Source organism: Phaenicophaeus curvirostris, chromosome 1, assembly GCF_032191515.1.
Source record: "Phaenicophaeus curvirostris isolate KB17595 chromosome 1, BPBGC_Pcur_1.0, whole genome shotgun sequence".
Lineage (NCBI taxonomy): Eukaryota > Metazoa > Chordata > Aves > Cuculiformes > Cuculidae > Phaenicophaeus > Phaenicophaeus curvirostris.
The window spans coordinates 65,829,690-65,850,000 of NC_091392.1; the positions used below are offsets into that span (position 1 = coordinate 65,829,690).

The 20,311-nt window shown below is 46.8% G+C and overlaps 1 protein-coding gene across 1 annotated transcript in view; it reads left to right on the forward strand.

The window, feature by feature from the left end:
- Positions 1-20,311, forward strand: part of WNT5B (Wnt family member 5B) — a 78,978-nt gene that overhangs the window by 42,038 nt on the left and 16,629 nt on the right. Inside the window, exon 2 of the mRNA XM_069861008.1 lies at positions 18,786-18,925. Within this exon, the coding sequence (XP_069717109.1) occupies positions 18,786-18,925 (140 nt within the window). The remainder of the gene's footprint in view (positions 1-18,785; positions 18,926-20,311) is intronic.

The following is a 20,311-nucleotide window of genomic DNA, read 5'->3' on the forward strand; positions in this document are numbered from 1 at the left end:
TTGAAGTTTGTTTAATGGAACTTAATATAAGTCAATTTGGGGGATATTTTTTGTGTATGGATGAGACCAAAATGGTCCTTTTGCACTGTTGACACATAAGCCACCATCTTCTGACATGGCTCAGCAAAAATACGGTGTCACCCTGTCGTGGAGAGAACGTGGTGCTCATCAGTGTTTTATGCTGGGTGGACTCCTGACTAATACTGTTGAGCTTTTCTGCTCTTAGCAAGGTGTCAGAGAAGCTGCAGTGGAGTGTTTTAGAGGTTCCTTTCCTTTCTGAAACATAAACCAAAATGATCCCCTAGAACTCTTCTATGAAGGCAACCAGTAATTACATGACAAAGATCTCTATTAGGACCCATGCATTTTAGTGTAGGCAGAACAGATGTGTAATGTGCATATTTTAGATAGATAAGTATATATACGTACCTGTGTACAGGCATATATGCGTAATATAAATCAGGATAGGGCTGTTAAGTGAATGGATTCCCTTTGGAATTCATGCTGGTCGTGATCTTTTTTTGAGCAGAGATTATAAAGAAAATGGAACTAATCAGTGGGTTATTTGAAAACTGTAATATTGGGATCCTCTTCCATTGCATAGCCTTGGTGTGAAGCTTAGGTCACTGTGAAGTTTTCGTTAAAAATAAAAAAAACCTGCTATTCGCAGGTGTCATGCCTGTAATACAGTGAGGTGCCATGCAAGTCTATGTTTCAGGATTACACAGTTGCTTCTGCACGAAGTAATTCTGTATTTCCTGATGTCAGGGTGGCTCATTAAAAATACAGTGTACTGTGAATATGTGGTTAGGTGCTGGAGCAAAATTCAGAGCCCACGTCTCAGTGCAGACGCCAGCTCTAAATTTGAGCCTGTGGGATTTGGGTATTTTCTTCAGGTTTTTATTTTACTTATCAGCGAACAGCTGATAGGAATGTAACATATATATGTGAGGAAGAAGGGTTGTAGGATGTGAAGTATGGGAGGTCTGGGTGGTATTCCCAGTTTTGCCATTAAACTGACCAGCAACTGTTACTGCTGTAACAAATTGAACCAAGTATAAATGAATGGAACTCTTGGAGAACCGAAATAATATATTATGGTCCAGGCAACTGCACTTGAATGCTGTGTACCTATCAGGTATGTCTCATCTACTCTGGTGTGACAGGACTGTCTGGTGGTTAGAAAAAGCAACCTGGGCCCCTGGCCGCAGGCAATTCTCTGATTCTGCCATGCATGTCACGCCCTTTGTGGCTTATACGAAGCTCAGTACTCAATGGTTAAAATCATCAAAGGGAAAGTGGTCTGGAAGGGCAGGATGTAAAATCTCAAACCTCAGCGCTTGCAGTTCATTACATTGGGTGCTATTTTAAGCGTTGGGCTTCGTCGTTGCTTTATTAGCAGTACCAAAGAAGATCGAGATGGCAGAAAATATCTGATGTAATCGCTATTATTAAAAACAGTGGCACAAAAACAAAGAGACCTTTCAGGTAGTATTTGCTTTCCTAAGCCATTCCTCGGGATTGAACTCTGAGACCTCTACAACTTGATCTAAGGGGAGCAGTCTTTGCAGTTACAGCAGAAACACACAGAATCACACAGAATCACACAGAATCACACAGAATAACCAGGTTGGAAGAGACCCACCGGATCATCGAGTCCAACCGTTCCTATCAAACACTAAACCATATCCCTCAGCACCTCGTCCACCCGTGCCTTAAACACCTCCAGGGAAGGGGATTCAACCCCCTCCCTGGGCAGCCTGTTCCAGTGCCCAATGACCCTTTCTGTGAAAAATTTTTTCCTAACGTCCAGCCTAAACCTCCCCGGCGGAGCTTGAGGCCATTCCCTCTTGTCCTGTCCCCTGTCACTTGGGAGAAGAGGCCATCACCCTCCTCTCCACAACCTCCTTTCAGGTAGTTATAGAGAGCAATGAGGTCTCCCCTCAGCCTCGTGTGTGTCCGACATGCTGTGTGGTACCTGTTCCAGCAGCAGGTTTGAGAAATCGTCCTCAGTAACAGCCCTTTAGTCTAAAAGGGATGTTTAGCAGCAGGGATGGCCGGACGGTTTGTGTGTGTAGCTCCGCTGACAGCCAGCACATTCAGTCTGAGGCAGAGATGTACTGGCCTTCGGCTGAGGCTGGAGAAGTGTCGGTGCAGCCTCCCCTCTGCCAAAGGTTTCCATACAGTCAGGGCAGATGTAGCAATACTGGCCGGATTCCATGGAAGGGTTATTTGGCTCTCAGGGAAGCTTTGCTGTCCTCTCTGTCTGAAGCTCCAAGGCATCAGTACCTGGGCTTGTCCCTCTCCATTCGAGCCTTGCATGGGGCCCCAGGAGTGAGGTCCAGGGACAGGTAATTCATACATTCTTGCAATAGCAAGAGTTAGAGGTAACCTCTTGAAAAGGTAAGTTCAGCCTGGAGAGGGTACAGGTGTACCTGTGGGGTTCTTAAAACACAGGATTTTTGTACCCATGGATTACTGCAGCATGACTTCTAAATATTAACTCCTCCCTCTCTGGATTGTGGCCACCCGCACATTTTCAGGTAGTAAATAGCATTCTAAAATTGGCAGCTCACTAGAATTGGACAAAGTTATGTCACCTGCCCTACAAGCATTGGCTCTGAAGTAAATTCTTACAGGAAAAAAAAGTAGGGCAGTACTGTTTTGGAAACATGCTGTGAAAATCAGAGTCACAGAGCCCAGCACAAATTGCAGGTGAGAGTTACAAGATACAGTCTTATATGGAAGGTAGGATAAAGATGCACAATACAATTTTATACTTAATGGAGGATTTGCATTGCTTCTGACCAAAAGAAGGTTACTTTAACCTCTTGTTCCTAAAAGTAGCAGCACAGAAACTGTGAGTGCTAAATTCCCCTAATTTTCCAGAAGTTTTCTGCTGCAACTCCAGTGGATGCATAGCAAAGTGGCGGCAAAAGGAAATGCCTTTCAGGAACTGCTTTGTTCTTGCTTCCATTCTTGGGTATATGCAGATGCTTTCAAGCCTCATTCAAACTACTAAATTGACCAACACATATTATCTCCTTGCGTATGACAAAAATCTTGAAAATCCTCTCTGAAAATGTGGGGGTAAAATTAAGGGCAGACACAACCAGGGTGGGAAGAAAATAGAGAGTTCACCATGTCAGAGGTAGAAATACAGATGGGTAAAACAAGATCAGTGCCTTATGCTAGTTCTTTCAACTTGTTTCTATGCTATTCAGAAAAAAAATCCACAATAATTCTTTGGCTGTGGTCTAGTGTAAATTAATCTTCTATGTGACCAGACCCTGTCATGTACCATGAGAACACAACTTTCTTTAATCCAGATGGTTCAAAAATTTTTTTTAAAATGTGTGTGCACAGGAAAATGTAAGCTAGAAATACTGCTTTTACTCCTTTTTTTTTTCCCCAGCATACATACTGACTAAATTATGTGGAAAAGCCGCTTTCTTTCCACTATTTCACCCCTGAGACCTAGTATTTTCCTAGTCTTGTTGGTGGTGTTGTTCCACGCTTTTTGCCAGCAATCCCGGTTTGTATTCTTTGCGTTCCTTTTGGAACAGTGAATCCCTTCGTAAGAAGATTCTTCCTTGATGCCCTGAAGCAGGAAATATAAACAAAAATCTTCAGATGCATTGAAAACTGTGAAAATATTTATAGAATGGCAATGGTTGCCAGAAGGTGGAAAGCAACAGGTAACGCATACCTGTAACACTTTTCCTTTGGCAAAATGAGAGGTCTATGTAATCATGTAATACCTGCAGCTTTGTAGTGTTTTGAGTTACTTTGCAGGTTTTAGCTTCATTGCATCTGTAGTAAAATTGAGGCCCAAAATGCATCTTCTGCATGGATGAGAAGTTAGTACCTGTGGCTTGGCTCCATTTGAAATGCTGGGTGTTTGGGCTCACACTGCCTCACAGTAGGTGCCTAGAAGTATAGGCATGAAACCAGGTTTTGGAAACAGAGGGCTGAATGACTTTCCAGCGTCACATGCTGGGTTTGTTGCCGGGCCAGGAATACAGCCCAGATCTCCTGGCTCCCTACCCACTGCCTGAACAGCAAAGCTAGTCCTCAGCTCCGTTTCAAGGGATCCTAGAGAGCACTGGCATTTTAGCAAGTCAGCTGGCAAACTTTGCTGTGTTTTGTTTAGAATGGTTCACATTCTTCCATCTAATTCCCACACTGAAAAGTTCCAGCTTCCTATTTTCCCTGAGCTGTCCCAGCAAGACGTAGTGAATATGCAGATGTAGTGGCACACACTCTCACATGTGCTTTTCCTGAAGCAACCCCTCAAAGTTTGTTCTGGATGTTTGTTTTACTCTAGTTCCTCTAATCCCCAAAGTGACATTAAACAGATTTTTTTGTTTAACCTTTGTATGAAACACTCTCTCTCCCTTTATTTGTAAGGATATGTGGTTTTAGTTACATTTTGTTATATTCCCTTGTGCATGGAGGAGACACTGTATAAATGAAAACATGTTATAATTATTACACACCATGCAGAAATGTCTTCTCAGACGTCTCCCATACATGCCTTCTCTAGAGCGTATTTTCGAACGTGCACATCACTGTATTTTCAAACCCATTTGTGCAATGAATAACTGCTTTTACTCTGTGAATGTTCAGCAGTATGAGGGCTGTTCACTCAAAGTATTGGAAATGCACTTCAAAGGCAACTGCAGTTGTGGCCAAGAGGAGGAATAGAGGCTAGGAGGCTTGTGCGCCTCTTTCCCAGTGATGAAACTCTCAGTACAAAACTGGCACAGGGCTTGACCGAAGAACTGCATGCTGTCAGCACGAGTGAAGTAAAGACAATGAAAAAGTTGGCTTCTGCTTCAAAAGAGGAAGTTATTTTGCTGGAACAGCATAAATCCTTAATAGGATTTCTTGCTTTCTTTGCAATATAGAGAGTCAGGCAATTCCTTCCGTCCTCCTACACTTTGCCCACTGCAGGGATAGGTGCATGGATACCATACACCCGCTTTCTGTTGTCTACATCGGCAAGCAAGCGTGTAAGTCACCACACACATAACCCTTCTATACAACACAGCATGCTTCTCTCACCTGCAAGACAGGCAATCCTTACCTTCTCTATAAATACACTACTTTTTGCAGGATAAACACATTTTTCACTGCAAGAATGTTGTATTTGTCAAAAAAAAAGCACCAAGATTGCATTCCAGATGTACAGCTGTTCCACCTACAGAAATTCCCTAGTCCTGCCTAGTCAACATATTCAATAACGTGTTGCCAGAGAGAATAAATATGTTCGAGATAATGGGAAAAAATCTCTAGTACTATGAATGTCCTTTTGGATGGTAGCATAAAATAGATCGTTTTATTTTTCTCTATTTGAATGGCAGTTGAAGAACTTAACCCACTGGATTTCTCCCACTGGGTACATATTTTCCCTTTACCTTCAAAGAAAGAATAAACACATTTCTTTCTTTGAAAAAAACCTGTATTCTACAGACTGTTCTGTGTGTTTGGCAAGTACTGCCTGAGGTAATACTCTGAACATGGATTTAATAATAACTGTAGTTACATGTTTTCATTGTACGATATTTAACTGCAGTAGAGCCTGTAACGTATTGCAGCATCCACAGGCAAGATCACACTACTGGTCCTGAAATAAATTCAGCTCCCCTTAGCAGATGAAGAAACTGAATTTCAGAGTCACAGTTATAACCAAAACGAGATGGGTAAGCAAATCAGCAGCAATGCTGGGAAGACAAGGTCCCGACCTGGCCTCTTGCTGTAGTCACCAGACACAGGGTCAGATCCTCACCTTGCCTAGCTCAGCAGAGCTCCAGACGAAGTCACCGCAGCAAGGACTGTTTGTGCCAAATCGGTGGCTTTGTACGTGCTCCCCACTGGAAATGCCAACGCAGTGCAATTTAAATGCCATGCATTATATGGCCAGAGAGTGCCATTAGCATAAAGGTGTGATACAGCCTCAGTGACTGGGGAGGGGAGGCAGGTTGTCACTGCAGGGGACCTGACCTGATGTCCACCCTGTGCCCAGGGTAAAGTTTGGCCACAGGAGAGGATTTTAGCCTCCATCTTCCAAGCTCCATTTGCTTCTGAGGGGAATGCCATTCCCTCTGATAAATTAGTTCATGATCATATACGAGGTCCAACACACACACACACACAGACACAAAGTGTATGTTACAGTGCCTGTAACTTTTTATTTAACAAATTAAGAAAATCAACAACGATCACCTTCACAATAGCTCCTTTCTGAGCTGATACACAGCTGTGTATGATGCTGCCAACGTTCAAAGCAATTCCACAGATCATTTTCTGAAAGGCTCTTGATGATCTCCATCGCTTTGCTTTCACAACTTCTACTGACAAAAAATAGGTTCCTTTGAGCACCGACTTGGTCTTTGGGAAGAGGCAGAAATTGTGGGGAGTCAGGTCTGGCAAATAGGGTGGATCCTGAAGCACAGTGATGTTATTAGCTAAAAACTGCTCCACAGTTAACTGCACTGTTAAGTTGCTGTTCACTCTTGCACACCAGTATTTTCCAACCGAGGGTAACAAAATATCTGTATTTCAACACACGTCCACTCTTACCCAGTGAAGTGACTGAGCTGAGCCTTGTCTTACTGTGTCAGGTTAGAACAGGTTCTATAGCCATCTCTCTGTCTCTCTCCTCCCACTCTTGGTTCCTGAGCTATAGGGTTAGTCTCTTTTCCTTTTTTGTGCCCAACCTCGTACACACCTGAATTTTCACCTGGAATGACAATTGCTCAGTTGTTACTTGTTTCCTTCTTACAGTGTGGCTTTGAGACCTGGTGACAATCTCACACCATCTGACACTGTAGGCGTGTGATCACTCAAAGATGACATCAACCCACATTGCGTCAAAAGAAGCAGTCCTGCCCTTCCTCAGCTCTTGATAGCAAACTGGATTGAAAAACTGGTTGGCATTAGAAGTCAAATTCTCCAAGTGCCCTTCTGGAGTTTGCAGGATCATAAAGATCTGAATAGGGTACCCTTGTCCAGGCCAGTGGCACCTGCTGCAGTGTCTTTTAAATCGGTATTTGAAGGGCTAGACTCTCAGAACAACTAGACTCTCAGAACAGCTTAGAGCCAAATTCTCTGGTGTCCATCATTCATGGGCTTGTACACTGCTTTCTGAGTAGATGAGGTGTTAGATAAGCATCTACATTTCCCAGATAATTTAACCCCTTCGAGTTTTGCTTCTGGTGGTTACAACACTTTTTTCATGTCCAAAGCAGGAAAGGAATAAGCGTAGTTTTCCACAGGCAGCTCTGAAATCCGATTCCTTGTTTTGAAGCCTAGGTGTGGGCTGAGCTCTTTGGAGGATAAAGCCCACACTGGTGGAGGGCGGGATGTGCTTAGAAAACCTCACGATGGGTGGAAAGCTGGTCTGTTGACAACTTGCACTGGTGGTGTTGACTTAAAGCAACTTTTTACTTTTGTTAGCCCTGCTGGGCAAGCAGAGCTGTGGGAAGAGAAGATGGATGTTATTCCAGTGTCTGTACCACCAGCAAAAATGTCACATTACACTTCATGTTGAGGAGAGAAGCAGGAAAAAAAAAAGCATAGCTTTTTTTTTTTTTTGAAAGCTTTTAGATAGTTTGGAAGTTAAAATACCTGTATGATACGCGTTGAAAACTGAGTCAAATTCAGAGTCATTGAAAATGAATAAATTTAAGTGTGCTAGCAATTTTCGTTACTTTTCCAGTTCTTTTTGATTTCTGCTCAGGGAAGGATTTACAAAGCAGCAAATAGTAGTTGCCACACTGTTCCAAACCTCATCTGTTCCAAAGCAGGTAATTTTACACAGAGGCATCTTTCAAATGAATGTTTTGTTGCTAATTTTTTAAGACTTAGATTTAAATTATTCTTTTATTACTACGATGTTCGTGCACTTCAGGCCTTGTACTGGTAACCCAGGGGTTTGGGCAGCCTTATGGGTTTAAGTAGCTCCTGTACAAGGAACTCATGTTCTCTGTCTATGCAGTTTTGCCTTCAGCCTGTTGCAGCTGAAGGCTGTAAAATTGGTGAGGAAGTGTATCCACATTCAGAAAAAAATCCCAGGAATAAAACTTCTTGAAGTGCTGATGCATGTCCATACGAATTTAACTCAGGTGAAGGTGGTATTGCTGTGGCTCAGCCCCCAGACTCATGTGCTCCTGCCCCACACTGGCACGCTTCTGATTCCCACATGAACCAGTCCAGGCTGTTAAATAAGTAAAACCTGGTCTTTTCTTTTTTTAAGTTTAATTTTGAACCTTTTTAATTCCTTATTTCATCTTTTTAGCTGCTTATGTTGTCAAAGGGCTGCACCTTGAAAGAATCATAGAATCATTAAGGTTGGAAAAGACCTCTAAGATCATCCAGTCCAACTGTCAGCCCAACACCAACATGCCTATTAAACTATGTAATGAAGTGCCTCAGGTACATGGTTTTTTTGACCACTTCCAGCTCCCTGGGCAGCTTGTTCTAATGCTTTATTACTTTTTCAGTAAAGAAATTTTTTCTCATACCCAACTTTTTCTCGTATCTTGGTGCAACTTGAGGTGATTTCCTCTTGTCTTATCACTTGTTGCTTGGGAGAAGACAGCAACACCCACCTTACTACAATCTCCTTTCAGGTCTCCCCTCAGTCACCTCTAGGCTAAACAATCCCGGTCCCTCAGCCGCTCCTCATAAGATTTGTTTTCCAGACCCTTCACCAGTTTCATTGCCCTTCTCTGGACACGCTCCAGCACCTCAATGTTTTCTTTGTACTGAGGGGGCCAAAACTGAACACAGTAGTTGAGGTACAGCCCCACCAGCGGTGAGTACAGGGAGATGATCACTTCCCTGCTCCTGCTGTTCATGCTGTTTCTGATACAAGCCAGGATGCTGTTCACCTTCTTGGCCACCTAGGCTCACTGCTGGCTCACGTTCAGCCGGCTGTTGACCAGCACCCCCAGGTCCTTTTCTGCTGAACAGCTTTCCTACCACACGTCCCCAAGCCTGTAGCATTGCATGGTGTTGTGACCGAAATGTAGAACCTGGCGTTTGGCCTTGTTGAATCTTATACAGTTGGCTTTGGCCCATCAGATCCAGCCTGTCCAGGTCCCTCTGCAGAGCCTTCCTACCCTTGAGCAGATGGACACTTGCCCAATTTGGTGTCACCTGCACACTTACTGAAGGACCACTCCATCTCCTAATCCAGATCAAAGAGCAGTGTCCTGCAGCACAGGGCTGGGATGAACCCCTGAGGTGGGAGAGAGGTCTTTATTACCCTGGTAGTGCTGCCAGCAGAACCATGTTGTCAGGCTCCAGCCTCAGTTTTAGCATCCGAACCTTAAGGGCCAAGCTGGAACATGAACAAATGGGCATGAGCTGACCATGAATAAATTTAGACTCAAAATTAGAGAAAGAATCACAGCTTTTTCCATGGTGAGATGCCAGATAGAGTGGGGACCCCAAATAAACCATGTCTTTCAAGATTCTTACTGAGTTCTTATATTGGATGATAGGATGTGTCACTGGAAAGAGGCACAACCCCTTGTTCTTAATATTAGACCTTATCTACTTAAAAAGAAAAAAAAAATGCAGTGATTTAACTGAACAGTCTAATTTAATCAGTACAGATCTTAATTTTTAAGTCTTTGCTTTTGTCTTAAAAGGTAACAAACCTGTGCAGCAGGGATATACTGATATAACTCTTCCAGATTATGTTTACATGAATGCACGTTTTGCTGAAACTTTGTATATGGAAAGTCTTTATTTAAGCAGGTAATAATGTTAATAATAGCATTTTACAAACAAGATCTTAAATAGGATACTGTATTTTCTGCAGTTAGATTTGCACATATGTGATTGGTACTAGAATAAAGGTAAGATCTGAAATGATCCTGGTTTTGGTACAAATGTATGTGCAATCTGTTACCAAGACGGTTTGAACGGGTTTAGCTTAACTCTGTTGCATCCAGACTTGACAGGAAATTCTACACTCAAGTGTGGCAGTACAGAAAGTAAGTTCTAAAACTGGTTAAATCGGTGTAATCTTCTGATACAGATAGGGCTTTATTTATAGTGTTTCAGCCTTTTCTATGTATATTTTTAATACTTAAATCTAATAAGCGTACTTGGAAAATGCTTTTTGCTTTGGCTTGGAAATTGTTATAACTATGTAGATAATACAGTTGATACACTGGGGCATTATTCCTAAAATGTTTTGTTTACTACTTGGGCTTTGATTGCACTGCATTTAAGCAGGAACAACACTGAATTGATGGCAGAAATATTTGGTGGTTGAAAGAATGTAAAAAGCAAGCAGATTTTAGTTCTTATTACAATTCAGCAAACATAGGTAGGTATGTACTTACTTTCAAGCACCTGGTTTAACGCTTTGCTGAATCCAGGTAGATCTGCACCACAGATTTACTGTTTTGAACCTGTTACTTAGCACTTCATTCCCTCCTCTTTCCCCTTCTGTAAGGTAAGGGAAAAATAGTGGCTGTTGGAGTTGTGGGTCTAATGTATAGTGTGTATGTGTTTGCTTTGCAGTTCTAGAGTGGAGGAAGAGCTGATCATTAATATTATTTTAATTAGTCTGGACTTTATAAAAACATCTTTGAGGATGCTAATGGGAAAGAGTAATCAAGTTCAATTTGAATTTATTCCATGGCTTACTGTTTCCTTTGGAAACGTCTATATTGAATTTTTCTGATGATAATTTAACTGACAGGAGGCTATTGATCCGAGTCAGCCTGACTCTGGTCCCTGTTAAGGCAGAGCAGTAACCGCGCATCTCTGCATTTCCCCGGTCATTCACTTTTGGAGAGCTAAGAAACACTGCGGCAGCAGCTCAACTGCATTTTAAATATTTCACTGTCTTTGCCAGTTGTTGTAATTATTACAGAGTATGGAACAAACTAAAAGAAATATATACTCGGAACAAGAAGGAGATCCAGGCCTGTGAGATGCAGAGACATCAATCTTCCTGGTTTGGGGTAACTCCAGTGGGACTAGAGGAGCCAGACATCCCTTTTGGGAGTCTGAGGGTTGCTCCGCGCTTTGCAAGATCAAAGTAAGGAAGAAAACACTTAAAGTCATCCAGCTGTTTCCATCCCCTGGCCTGTTCTGAAATCTCTGGAGAGAAGTTGCTTTGACTTGGATGACCTTTTGCTGCCTCCTCGCTCACACTGTCAGAGAACTTTGTCCTGTCGTCCTTCCTAATCTTCAAGGAGGGCTGACGTGCATGCTCGAAACCATCATAATCTGAGTCCAGAGTTCTTGTGTAAATCCTGCAGCCAGCATCAGCTCTTGAGCAGGACGAGGGCTGCCCTCCTGTCACTGCTTGAGGGATCCGTGCCGAGGTCAGCTGTGACAGGTAACAAACCAGCTTCCCTGGAAAACAAATAAAGGAGGGATGTGCTTTCTTCTTTTCACTTTCTTCATGTTTTATTCCTCTCTAGGATGGTTAATCCTCCATGTAAGCTTAACACTTGGGGAGGGTGTTGGTTAGATGGACTTAAGGGTTGGAGTCTTTCATTCCTAGAAAACTGTGATGCTGTGGAGCAGTAGTGTGGGCTTGCTAACCCTGCCTGCGATTGTGTTTCAACTTGACCTCTGTGACTCCTTTGAGGGGGCCTGGGGAACAATTCTGAAGGAGAAATTGTTGGTTCAGATTAAGGACATGGGGTGCCCGTTTGCCAAGTAAGCTGTGATACTACAAGCATGTTAAATAAGCCACTGAATGGTCATAAGAGGATAATGTTTGATGATTTCTTTCGAATATATATATTTAGTAATTTGTTAGATTATGACCACACATAGTGGAGCTGGTCTGATTTCTGCAGGGTTTGCCCATGTAAATAGGGGATGCTAAGGAGATTTCAATTTGTGATTAAGGATGATTTGCTGCTACTTCAGAAACCCTAGTAGTCTAGTAGTCATGTGAACAAGTGCAAAATTTGTGCCAGGCATGTCCAGGATCAGGTCTCCAGCCCTCATCTGAGGTAGCCAACATGCAAAAAAAGTTCCTGTGGAAAAGGGAGCGGGATGGCCTGGATCTGTCCCTGGGGATATCAGAAATATAGTAGGTTTCCAGGCGTCCATGTACCTGGAGGGATAGTTCTATGTCGTTTTCCTCTTGATTTCGAAAAATGACATTGATTTTGTTTCAGCAGACACAGCTTCTGCGAGTGCTCCGCAGGTTGCTGCTCGGTTTCTTGCACTTTTTTCTGGTCTTGGTGGACCAGGTTGGCTTGACACTGGGATTTAATCTGCTGTAAGAGTACAACTACTATTGAATCACCTTGAGAAGAAAGAGTGTCATTTCCAGGTTTATCCTTGGAGTTTGCGTCTTTCTTTTTCATAGCGGGTGAGATGATCTTGCTCCAGGTGAGAATATTGTGGCACAGACAACAACATTCATAAGGATTTACATATATTCCATACCTTTTGCTAATGAGAAGCTGTTTTATTAATAGAATCAGAACCTTTTTGCTTATTCTGGTTTTAGATGGTGAAAATATTCAGTACCTAGCCTCTTTTGTTGTCTAATACTTCAGCTTTACTTGCAGCCTTCCTCCATTCTAGCTCTCCTTGGTGAGGCACTTCAGGGACAGCTGTCACTGGGTCTTCTGAGACTGGCAGGTATATCTTGGCATTTGCTGCACTACATGTCCTGGTGACATTGAGACTGGATGTCATTGGCCAGGGGAGTCATGGAAAAATGAAAGAGCAAGGTAGTGGTGAAAGGAAATCTGGATCTGTCAGCAGGGGTGACAGGTGATGAGATGCAGAAAAAGGTAGCACATGAGCACATCAGGAGATAAAACCGAGTGTGTAAGTACCAAAAGAAACAAGCAAGACATAGGCAAGAATAATCTGCCTTTCCAGTGGAGACAGACAGTGCATAACTATTCAATGAGAAAAGGCAGTATGAAGAAAAAAGAGGCAGGCATAAAGGGCTAATGTGCCGGCATACCTTAAGAAGATTTTATTACACCTTACCCCAACTGGATCCGGACCTATGGAGGAGACCCCAGCTGCTGTTTAAGTAAGAATCACAGTGCATATAAAATAACACATTAGTACCTTGAATGGTTGGCACCAGTATAGCAACATGGTGGTGTGGTGCTGAGAGAGGGATAGGTCGGCAGCTGGAGAGCAGCACAGCACTGAATGAGTTGGGGGTCATGGGATGAAAGATGATTTAGGTTTCCGTGTGAGGGCTGTAATTTAGCTTCAAGGGACTTTTTTTTTTTTTTTTAATCTACACTCCCTTTAACACTAGTTCAGCTGAATGTGCAGGTATGTGACTTTAATGAGATTCCTAAGGTCTTAGTAAGAACTGTGGTTAAAACCAAGTCTGGCTGCCAGAAGCAGATGTATAATAAGTAGTACATTATGGTACATCTCTTAGTGCTGTCAGCCAGCAGGTCCGTGGCATAGAACCAGAGGGCAGGGATTCCCTTTCAAGCAGCGCATGTAAAGCATCCTTCCCGGGTAATGCATCTCTACTAGCTTCTCAAGCAGAGGAGACTCTATTTCAGTAACTATTTTTCTCATCTTGAGTAAGTGTCTTATACCAGAGAGAGCAACAAATGTTTCTGGATGCACTGGACATTGTGAGGCATTTAAAACAAGTACCAAACCACAGTCAAGTTGCAAGAATAAACAGGAACTTGAAAGAGGCTCTTGATGAAGAATGTTTTCCAGTTCTTCCCAGTCCGGGGAAAACTGGACAAGGTGCAGAGAAGAGGATCCTTGAAATTATGTGGAAAGATACTTACATTTTCTTTCAGCACTCCTTATAGCACTTGATAAAGATCTGTGTCACACTTGAGGACATCCCAGTTTTTTTTGAAAACAATAAGGGTAGGGCAAGGAGTTTGCATGAGTAACTCCTTTTCTAATTTATCAGGGCTGTCTTCCAGACAGGGTTCCAACTTTTTTCACGGTCTGCCAAATCTTTGCAAATGATCTCATGGACATGACCTCCCTTTTTCTTTCTTGGCGTCTTGCAGCTTCCCTCCAGCAAACACGGTAGGGACGGTATTGGGAAAGCGGTGATAGCTCTCCAGCTGCTCTGCTGTGACATTGAAAACTCGATGTGTAAATTTGTGCTTCATGAACAGTTGTCACCTCTGAAAGTTGAACAAAGCAAACACAGGTACTAATTTTAGGCAGCCAGGCAACACAGAAGACAGTTGCCTAGGGCAGCAGACTGTTGAATGCAGCAGAATGCCAAGGCTTTATGAAAATGCAGGCTTTCTGCTGCTGCTTTTCCTTCTAAGAAGGGAGCATTAGACCTTTTATCTGAAGGTTAAGATTCATGTTGGGTTTTCAGGCGACATCTCCCTCTTTAGCCCAGGTGGTCCTCAGTGGTCTGGGTGAAAGAAACAGCACTCAAGGCACAGGATGGGTTCATGACCACCATTCGAGTGAGACAGGTCCACTTGAAGGGGTAGGATGGGGCCTTTTCCAGTGGAAGCAAGTGAAACCTCAGTTTTGGAGTCTTTCTACTGCTCCTTCCTGCAGCAGGAGCCGTGTGAGTTGGTGTGAGTGGGCTGCTGCAGGGGAGGGATCATTTGGGATGAAAGTGGGAGTTACCTGGGTGTTAAGGACCAGACAGGTATGATGGCCAGGAGGGATGGTCTGCCTGGGGTGAGGTTGGGCTCTCCTGGATTTAATATAGGAGTTAGTCAGGGAATGGTGGAATGGGTGACACCAGCTTTCTCTGGGACCTCCCTTGTATCCGTTACCGTAGTGATCCCTTCATGTCACTCATATGGAATCATCCCAAAGTTCTGCTCATTCCTAGCCTCCTTCCCCTGAGCCACCCAAACCCTAATGACTCTCTCAGCATCCCAATCAGTCATTCGGGATTATCCGCCGGCAAGCTCCTTATCCCCCTCTCTCACCTGACTTCTCTCTGGCTCTGTTCATCCCAGCTCTCCAGTATGAAGCTCTGCAGTGAAGCGCTGCTTCACTCCACCTCTCATCCTCACAGAATTTCACTGACCTCTCCCACCCCGCCCTGCTTTGGCAAAGAACCTTGCCAAAGCTGTTTGGGCTCACAAAAATAACCCATGATTTTTATTTACAAAATCAAAAGTGTGCTTTAAAGATTTTGGTGGCAAGTAGAAACAGGCACAAGGAAGAGGGATAGACAGTATTCTTTGGACCACTGGCAAAGTGCTTTGCAGATTTTGTTCTAGAAGTTGTGGCTAAGGCTAAATCCCTTCAACAACGCCTCACCTGCTATTAGCATTTTATCTGAAGTCATAATCACAGTCAGTGAAGAAATTATTTCCAGCACCTTAAAAAGGACTCACTTCCATAATTCATGTCTTAACTCAATGACAGTCACTTTCGCCAGCAATAGAGTTTAGGTAGATCTTTCTGAACTTTCCTACTGAAGCATCTCCTTCAGTTCCCGCCTTTGACAGGATATTAGGTTGGCTGGAAAAGTGATCTTATCCCATATGGCAATTTTTGCCTCTCCTGTTTCAAAATAAGGTCATTGCCTTGCTTGTGCTTGTTGGTGGTCAGATTGGTACTAGCGGTATTCACAACCCTTTGCTGTTGTTAATCATCAGTTGCCTTCAAATATTAATACCTAAAATGAGACATTTAATTAATGCCATATGTTTCTGGACCAGGTTTTGCGTAAGCATCTCCCAGGTTTTACCAGCTGGAAAGGTTTTCATTTCCACAATGCTGCAGCGCTGGAGGTGGACCACCGGCCTAGCACTGTGTGGTGGTACATCCTTGTTGCCTTGCGGAGTGCCGCGCCTGCGCACATGCACCCAGAGAGGCTCAGACGAACGCGGACATTGACATCACCCATGTTTATGGAAGTGCCTCATCGGCTGGTGCCGTCTCACATTCCTGGCTGGGAGAGGCACTGGCATGGCTTGTCATGGTTTACTCCTTTCTCAGAATCCGTGAGGAGACTTGGTGAGGGCGAGGCTTGGAGATACACCTTTCCCATCATGTCATCTGTTTATGTGGCATATGCTCTGTGTGTGTGTGAGAGAAAGAGAGAAAGCAAGGGCTTTTTTTTTTTTATCCCCTGCCCTAGTTCTTCGTTCTGGCTCTGGTGAGGTGGAAAGGTGGGACACTCATCTCTGCCAGCGAAAAGGTTTTCTGAATCTGACGCTGGCTTGGAAATTCTTTAGGTGACATCACACTATGTCTGTGCAGACTCATTGTTTGTCATGGAAAAGCCATTCATCCATATACAACTTCCTTCCTCCCCAGACTCCCGGAGATAAACTTTCCATTCTGTCTATTCCCTATAGAAACAGACCCAAAACATGTATTCGTGGCTACATACACATACACCTCGCCATCCCTCCGTCACGCTTAGCACTGTGGGAGGAGGGAGAGGGAGCATATAGAAGATGTGAATAAAGTCACCCTGTTTTCTTCAGACGTGGATCCTGCTGTGCCCGAGCAGTAAAACTCCCCTCCCATCGAGGTTCTGGGTCACACAAGGCTTTTTTGTCCTGAGGCTAATTCTGGCACTCAAAGTCCCACATCTGCCTGCCAGGTGAGATGGGCCACCAGCTGCAGGTACAACACATCTGGATGGGGGAGGAAGCAAAGCGTGCTGCAAACAAACACAGCAAGTCCACCGTGGCGGGCGCGAGGAATCCGATAAAAAATATACTTCAGTGGTCTGAGCTGCCGAGTGTGGTGATTCATGTCTCAGGCGCTGCTCGGGAGGTAGAGTGAAAAGGCCGGGTACTTGCGGGTCTTGGACCATGTACTCTCGGGGCCGTGACCTGGAGGAGACCCGCATGTCCAGCCTTGCGTCTGGGGAGCCACTGCCCCAGGGGCAGGGTCGGGGGGATGCCAGGTGTGGAGAGGAGGCTGTGTGGGACAGGAACAGGGGGAGCATTTGTCTACAGCCAGAAGGGTGGTGGGGAGCATGTGCAAGGCAGGACGGGATGCTGGAAGGCCGTGTAGAGATGGAGGCGGCAGCAGTGGTGGTGATGGTGTGATGGGGTGGCTGTTTCCCTGTGACTTGAGGGAGGCAGGGTGTGAGGAGCAGGGTGTGAGGAGCGTTTGTAACCAGTGTGCAAGAAGCATTTGTGACCAGGGTGCGAGGGGCGTTTGTGACCAGTGTGCAAGGAGTGTTTGTGACTGGTAGTCGCGCGGGTCCGGGATGCCCACGTTTGCTTTCTGACGGTATCTGGGGAGAACAGGTCGAGAAGCTGCCAGATTGCCCTTGCCTTTGGGGTTCCCAGTGGGTTGAGCAGGGATGTGGTAGGGGCGTTTGGACAAAAGGAGCCTTTGAAGCTATCTTGTCCACCTCCCCTGCCCATAAAGCCATCAAGGTCTGGTGCCAGCTCTGTCTGCTCACAGAGCCCCTGCCCAGGGCTGGGGCCGTGATGTGGGGCCCCTCTGAGGCGGTTTTGGAGCTAGGGAGTTCATTGCCGAGCTGCCCCGCGTTACAGAGGCGGTGGGGACAGCTTCGATGCCGGCTCCATGCACACCTGTGGGTGCCAGTGGGTGAGAAGCTCGACACGAGCCGACAATGCGCGCTTGCAGCCCAGAAGGCCAAGCGTGTCCTGGGCTGCATTTACAGGCCTTATGAGGAGCGGCTGAGAGAGCTGGAGTTGTTTAGCCTGGAGAAGAGGAGGCTGAGGGGAGACCTCATTGCTCTCTACAACTACCTGAAAGGAGGTTGTAGAGAGGAGGGAGCTGGCCTCTTCTCCCAAGTGACAGGGGACAGGACAAGAGGGAATGGCCTCAAGCTCCGCCAGGGGAGGTTTAGGCTGGACATTAGGAAAAAATTTTTCACAGAAAGGGTCATTGGGCACTGGAACAGGCTGCCCAGGGAGGTGGTTGATTCACCTGCCCAGGGAGGTGGTTGATTCACCTTCCCTGGAGGTGTTTAAGGCATGGGTGGACAAGGTGCTAAGGGGCATTGTTTAGTGTTTGATAGGAATGGTTGGACTCAATTATCCGGTGGGTCTCTTCCAACCTGGTTATTCTGTGATTCTATGATTCTATGAAAAGAAGCGTGGCCAGCAGGGCGAGGGAGGGGATTCTGCCCCTCTATTCCTCTCTTGTGAAACCTCATCTGGAGCATTGTGTACAGTTCTGGAATCCTCAATATAAGGATATGGAGCTGTTGGAACGGGTCCAGAGGAGGGCTACAAAGACGGTCAGAGGGCTGGAGCACCTACCATACGAGGACAGGCTGAGAGAGTTGGGGTTGTTCAGCCCAGCTGGGGAGAAGAGAAGGCTCCAGGAGACCTTATAGTGACCTTTCAGTACCTAAAAGTGGCTATAGGAGGGACTGTTCACAAAGGCTTGTAGTGATAGGACGAGGGGCAATGGGTATAAACTGGAAAGGGGCAGATTTAGGCTAGACATAAGGGGGAAATTCGCCACGATGAGAGCGGTGAGGCCCTGGCACAGGTTGCCCAGGGAAGCTGTGGCCGCCCCCTCCCTGGCGGTGTCCCAGGCCAGGCCGGACGGTGCCTTGGGCGCCCGGCGTAGCGGGACGCGTCCCTGCCCGTGGCCGGGGGCTTGGCACTGTCTGGGCTCCACGGTCCCTCGCACCCCACGGCCCCGGTGCCCCCCGGCTGCAGCGGGGCCCGGGCGGCGGCGAGAGGAGGGGGGGCCGGGGCGGGGTCTCCGGGCGCGCAGCCCCGGGCCGGGGGCGGGGGAGGGTCCCGGGGCGGAGGGGCTGCTCGCCGCGCCCCCGGCTGCGCTCCGGAGGGGCTTCTCCTCCTCCTCCTCCACCTCCTCCTCCTCCTCGGCTTCTCTCTCCGCAGGGCGCCCCGTCCCGGCGGCCGGCTCCGCGGGGGCTGCCCCAGCGCCGCCCGCAGCCCACCATGGCCGGGCCGAGGCTGGCGCTCGCCGCCGCTCTTCTCTGCAGCTGCGCTTCGCCCGTGGCCGACGCCAGCTCCTGGTGGTGAGTGGGGAACCCTTTGTCCGGGGACCGGCGGGGGCTGCGCGTCCCCACGGGGGCTGCCGGGGCGCCCCCGACCTGCCCGGGGTCCCTCCGAGCTGGGGATGTGGGATGCGGCCCCTCTCCTCCAGGCTCCTTCTCTACGGGCTCGATCCTTCTCAGGTTCCCCCCCACCAGTTTTTGGGGATGTAGAATGCAGCCCCTGTCGTCCAGGTTCTTTCTGTACAGGCTTGATCCCTCTCAGGTTCCCCCTCACGGTTTTGGGGATGAAGCATGCAGCCCCTCTCCTCTAGGTTCTTTCTGTGCGGGCTCGAGCCCTCTTAGGTTCCCCCCCGCCGGTTTTTGGGTACGTAGGACGCAGCCCCTCTCCTCTAGGTTCTTTCTGTACGGGCTCGAGCCCTCTCGGGTTCCCTCTCCCGGTTTTGGGGACGTAGGATGCAGCTTCTCTCCCCTAGACGCCTCCGGGCTCCTTCTGTACCGAGTCACCCCTTTTGAGGTCCCCTGTCCCTCCCCTCCTCCTCCCAGTTTTGAGGGATGAAGGATGCAGCCCCTCTCCTCCAGGCATTTCGGGGCTCCTTCTGTACGGGCTTGATCCTTCCCAGGTTCTCTAGGTTTTTGGGGACGTAGGACGCACTCCCTCTCCTCTAGGTTCTTTCTGTGCGGGCTCAATCCTTCTCAGGTTTCCCCTCCCAGTTTTATGGGGGATGTAGGATGCAGCCCCCCTCCCCTAGACACCTCTGGGCTCCTTCTTCACGGACTGCCCCCTTCTCAGGTCCCCTGTCCCCTGCTCCTCCTCCCAGTTTGGGGGATGAAGGATACAGCCCCTCTCCTCCAGGCATTTCGGGTCTCCTGTCCAGGCTCGATCCCTCTCAGGTTCCCCCTCTCGGTTTCTAGCGACGTAGGACGCAGCCCCTCTTCTCTAGGTTCTTTCTGTGCGGGCTCGATCCTTCTCAGGTTCCCTCTCCCGTTTTTGGGGGGATGTAGGATGCAGCCCTCTCCTCTAGGCATTTCTGGGCTCCTTCTGTACAGGCTCGCTCCTTCTGAGGTCGTATCCCCCCACCAGGTTTTTTTGGGATGTAGGATGCAGCCCCTCTCCTCTAGGCATTTCTTGGGCTCCTTTGGAATGGGCTCACTCCTTCTGAGGTCGTGTGTGTCCCGTCTCCATCCCTCCCCCCCCTCCCCCCATTTTTTTGGGATGTAGGAAGCAGCCTCTCTCCTCTAGGCATCTCTGGGCTCTTTCTGTACGGGCTCGCTGAAATCCCGTCTGGGCTCTAGGATGTGGGGAAGGCATAAGGAGGGGATGGGTAAGATTTCCTCCCTGCTGCCAAAAGCCCTGGGAGCCCGCGGAGTCCCCTGCCCCTGAAGAGCGGAAAATTGCTGGGCTCGAAG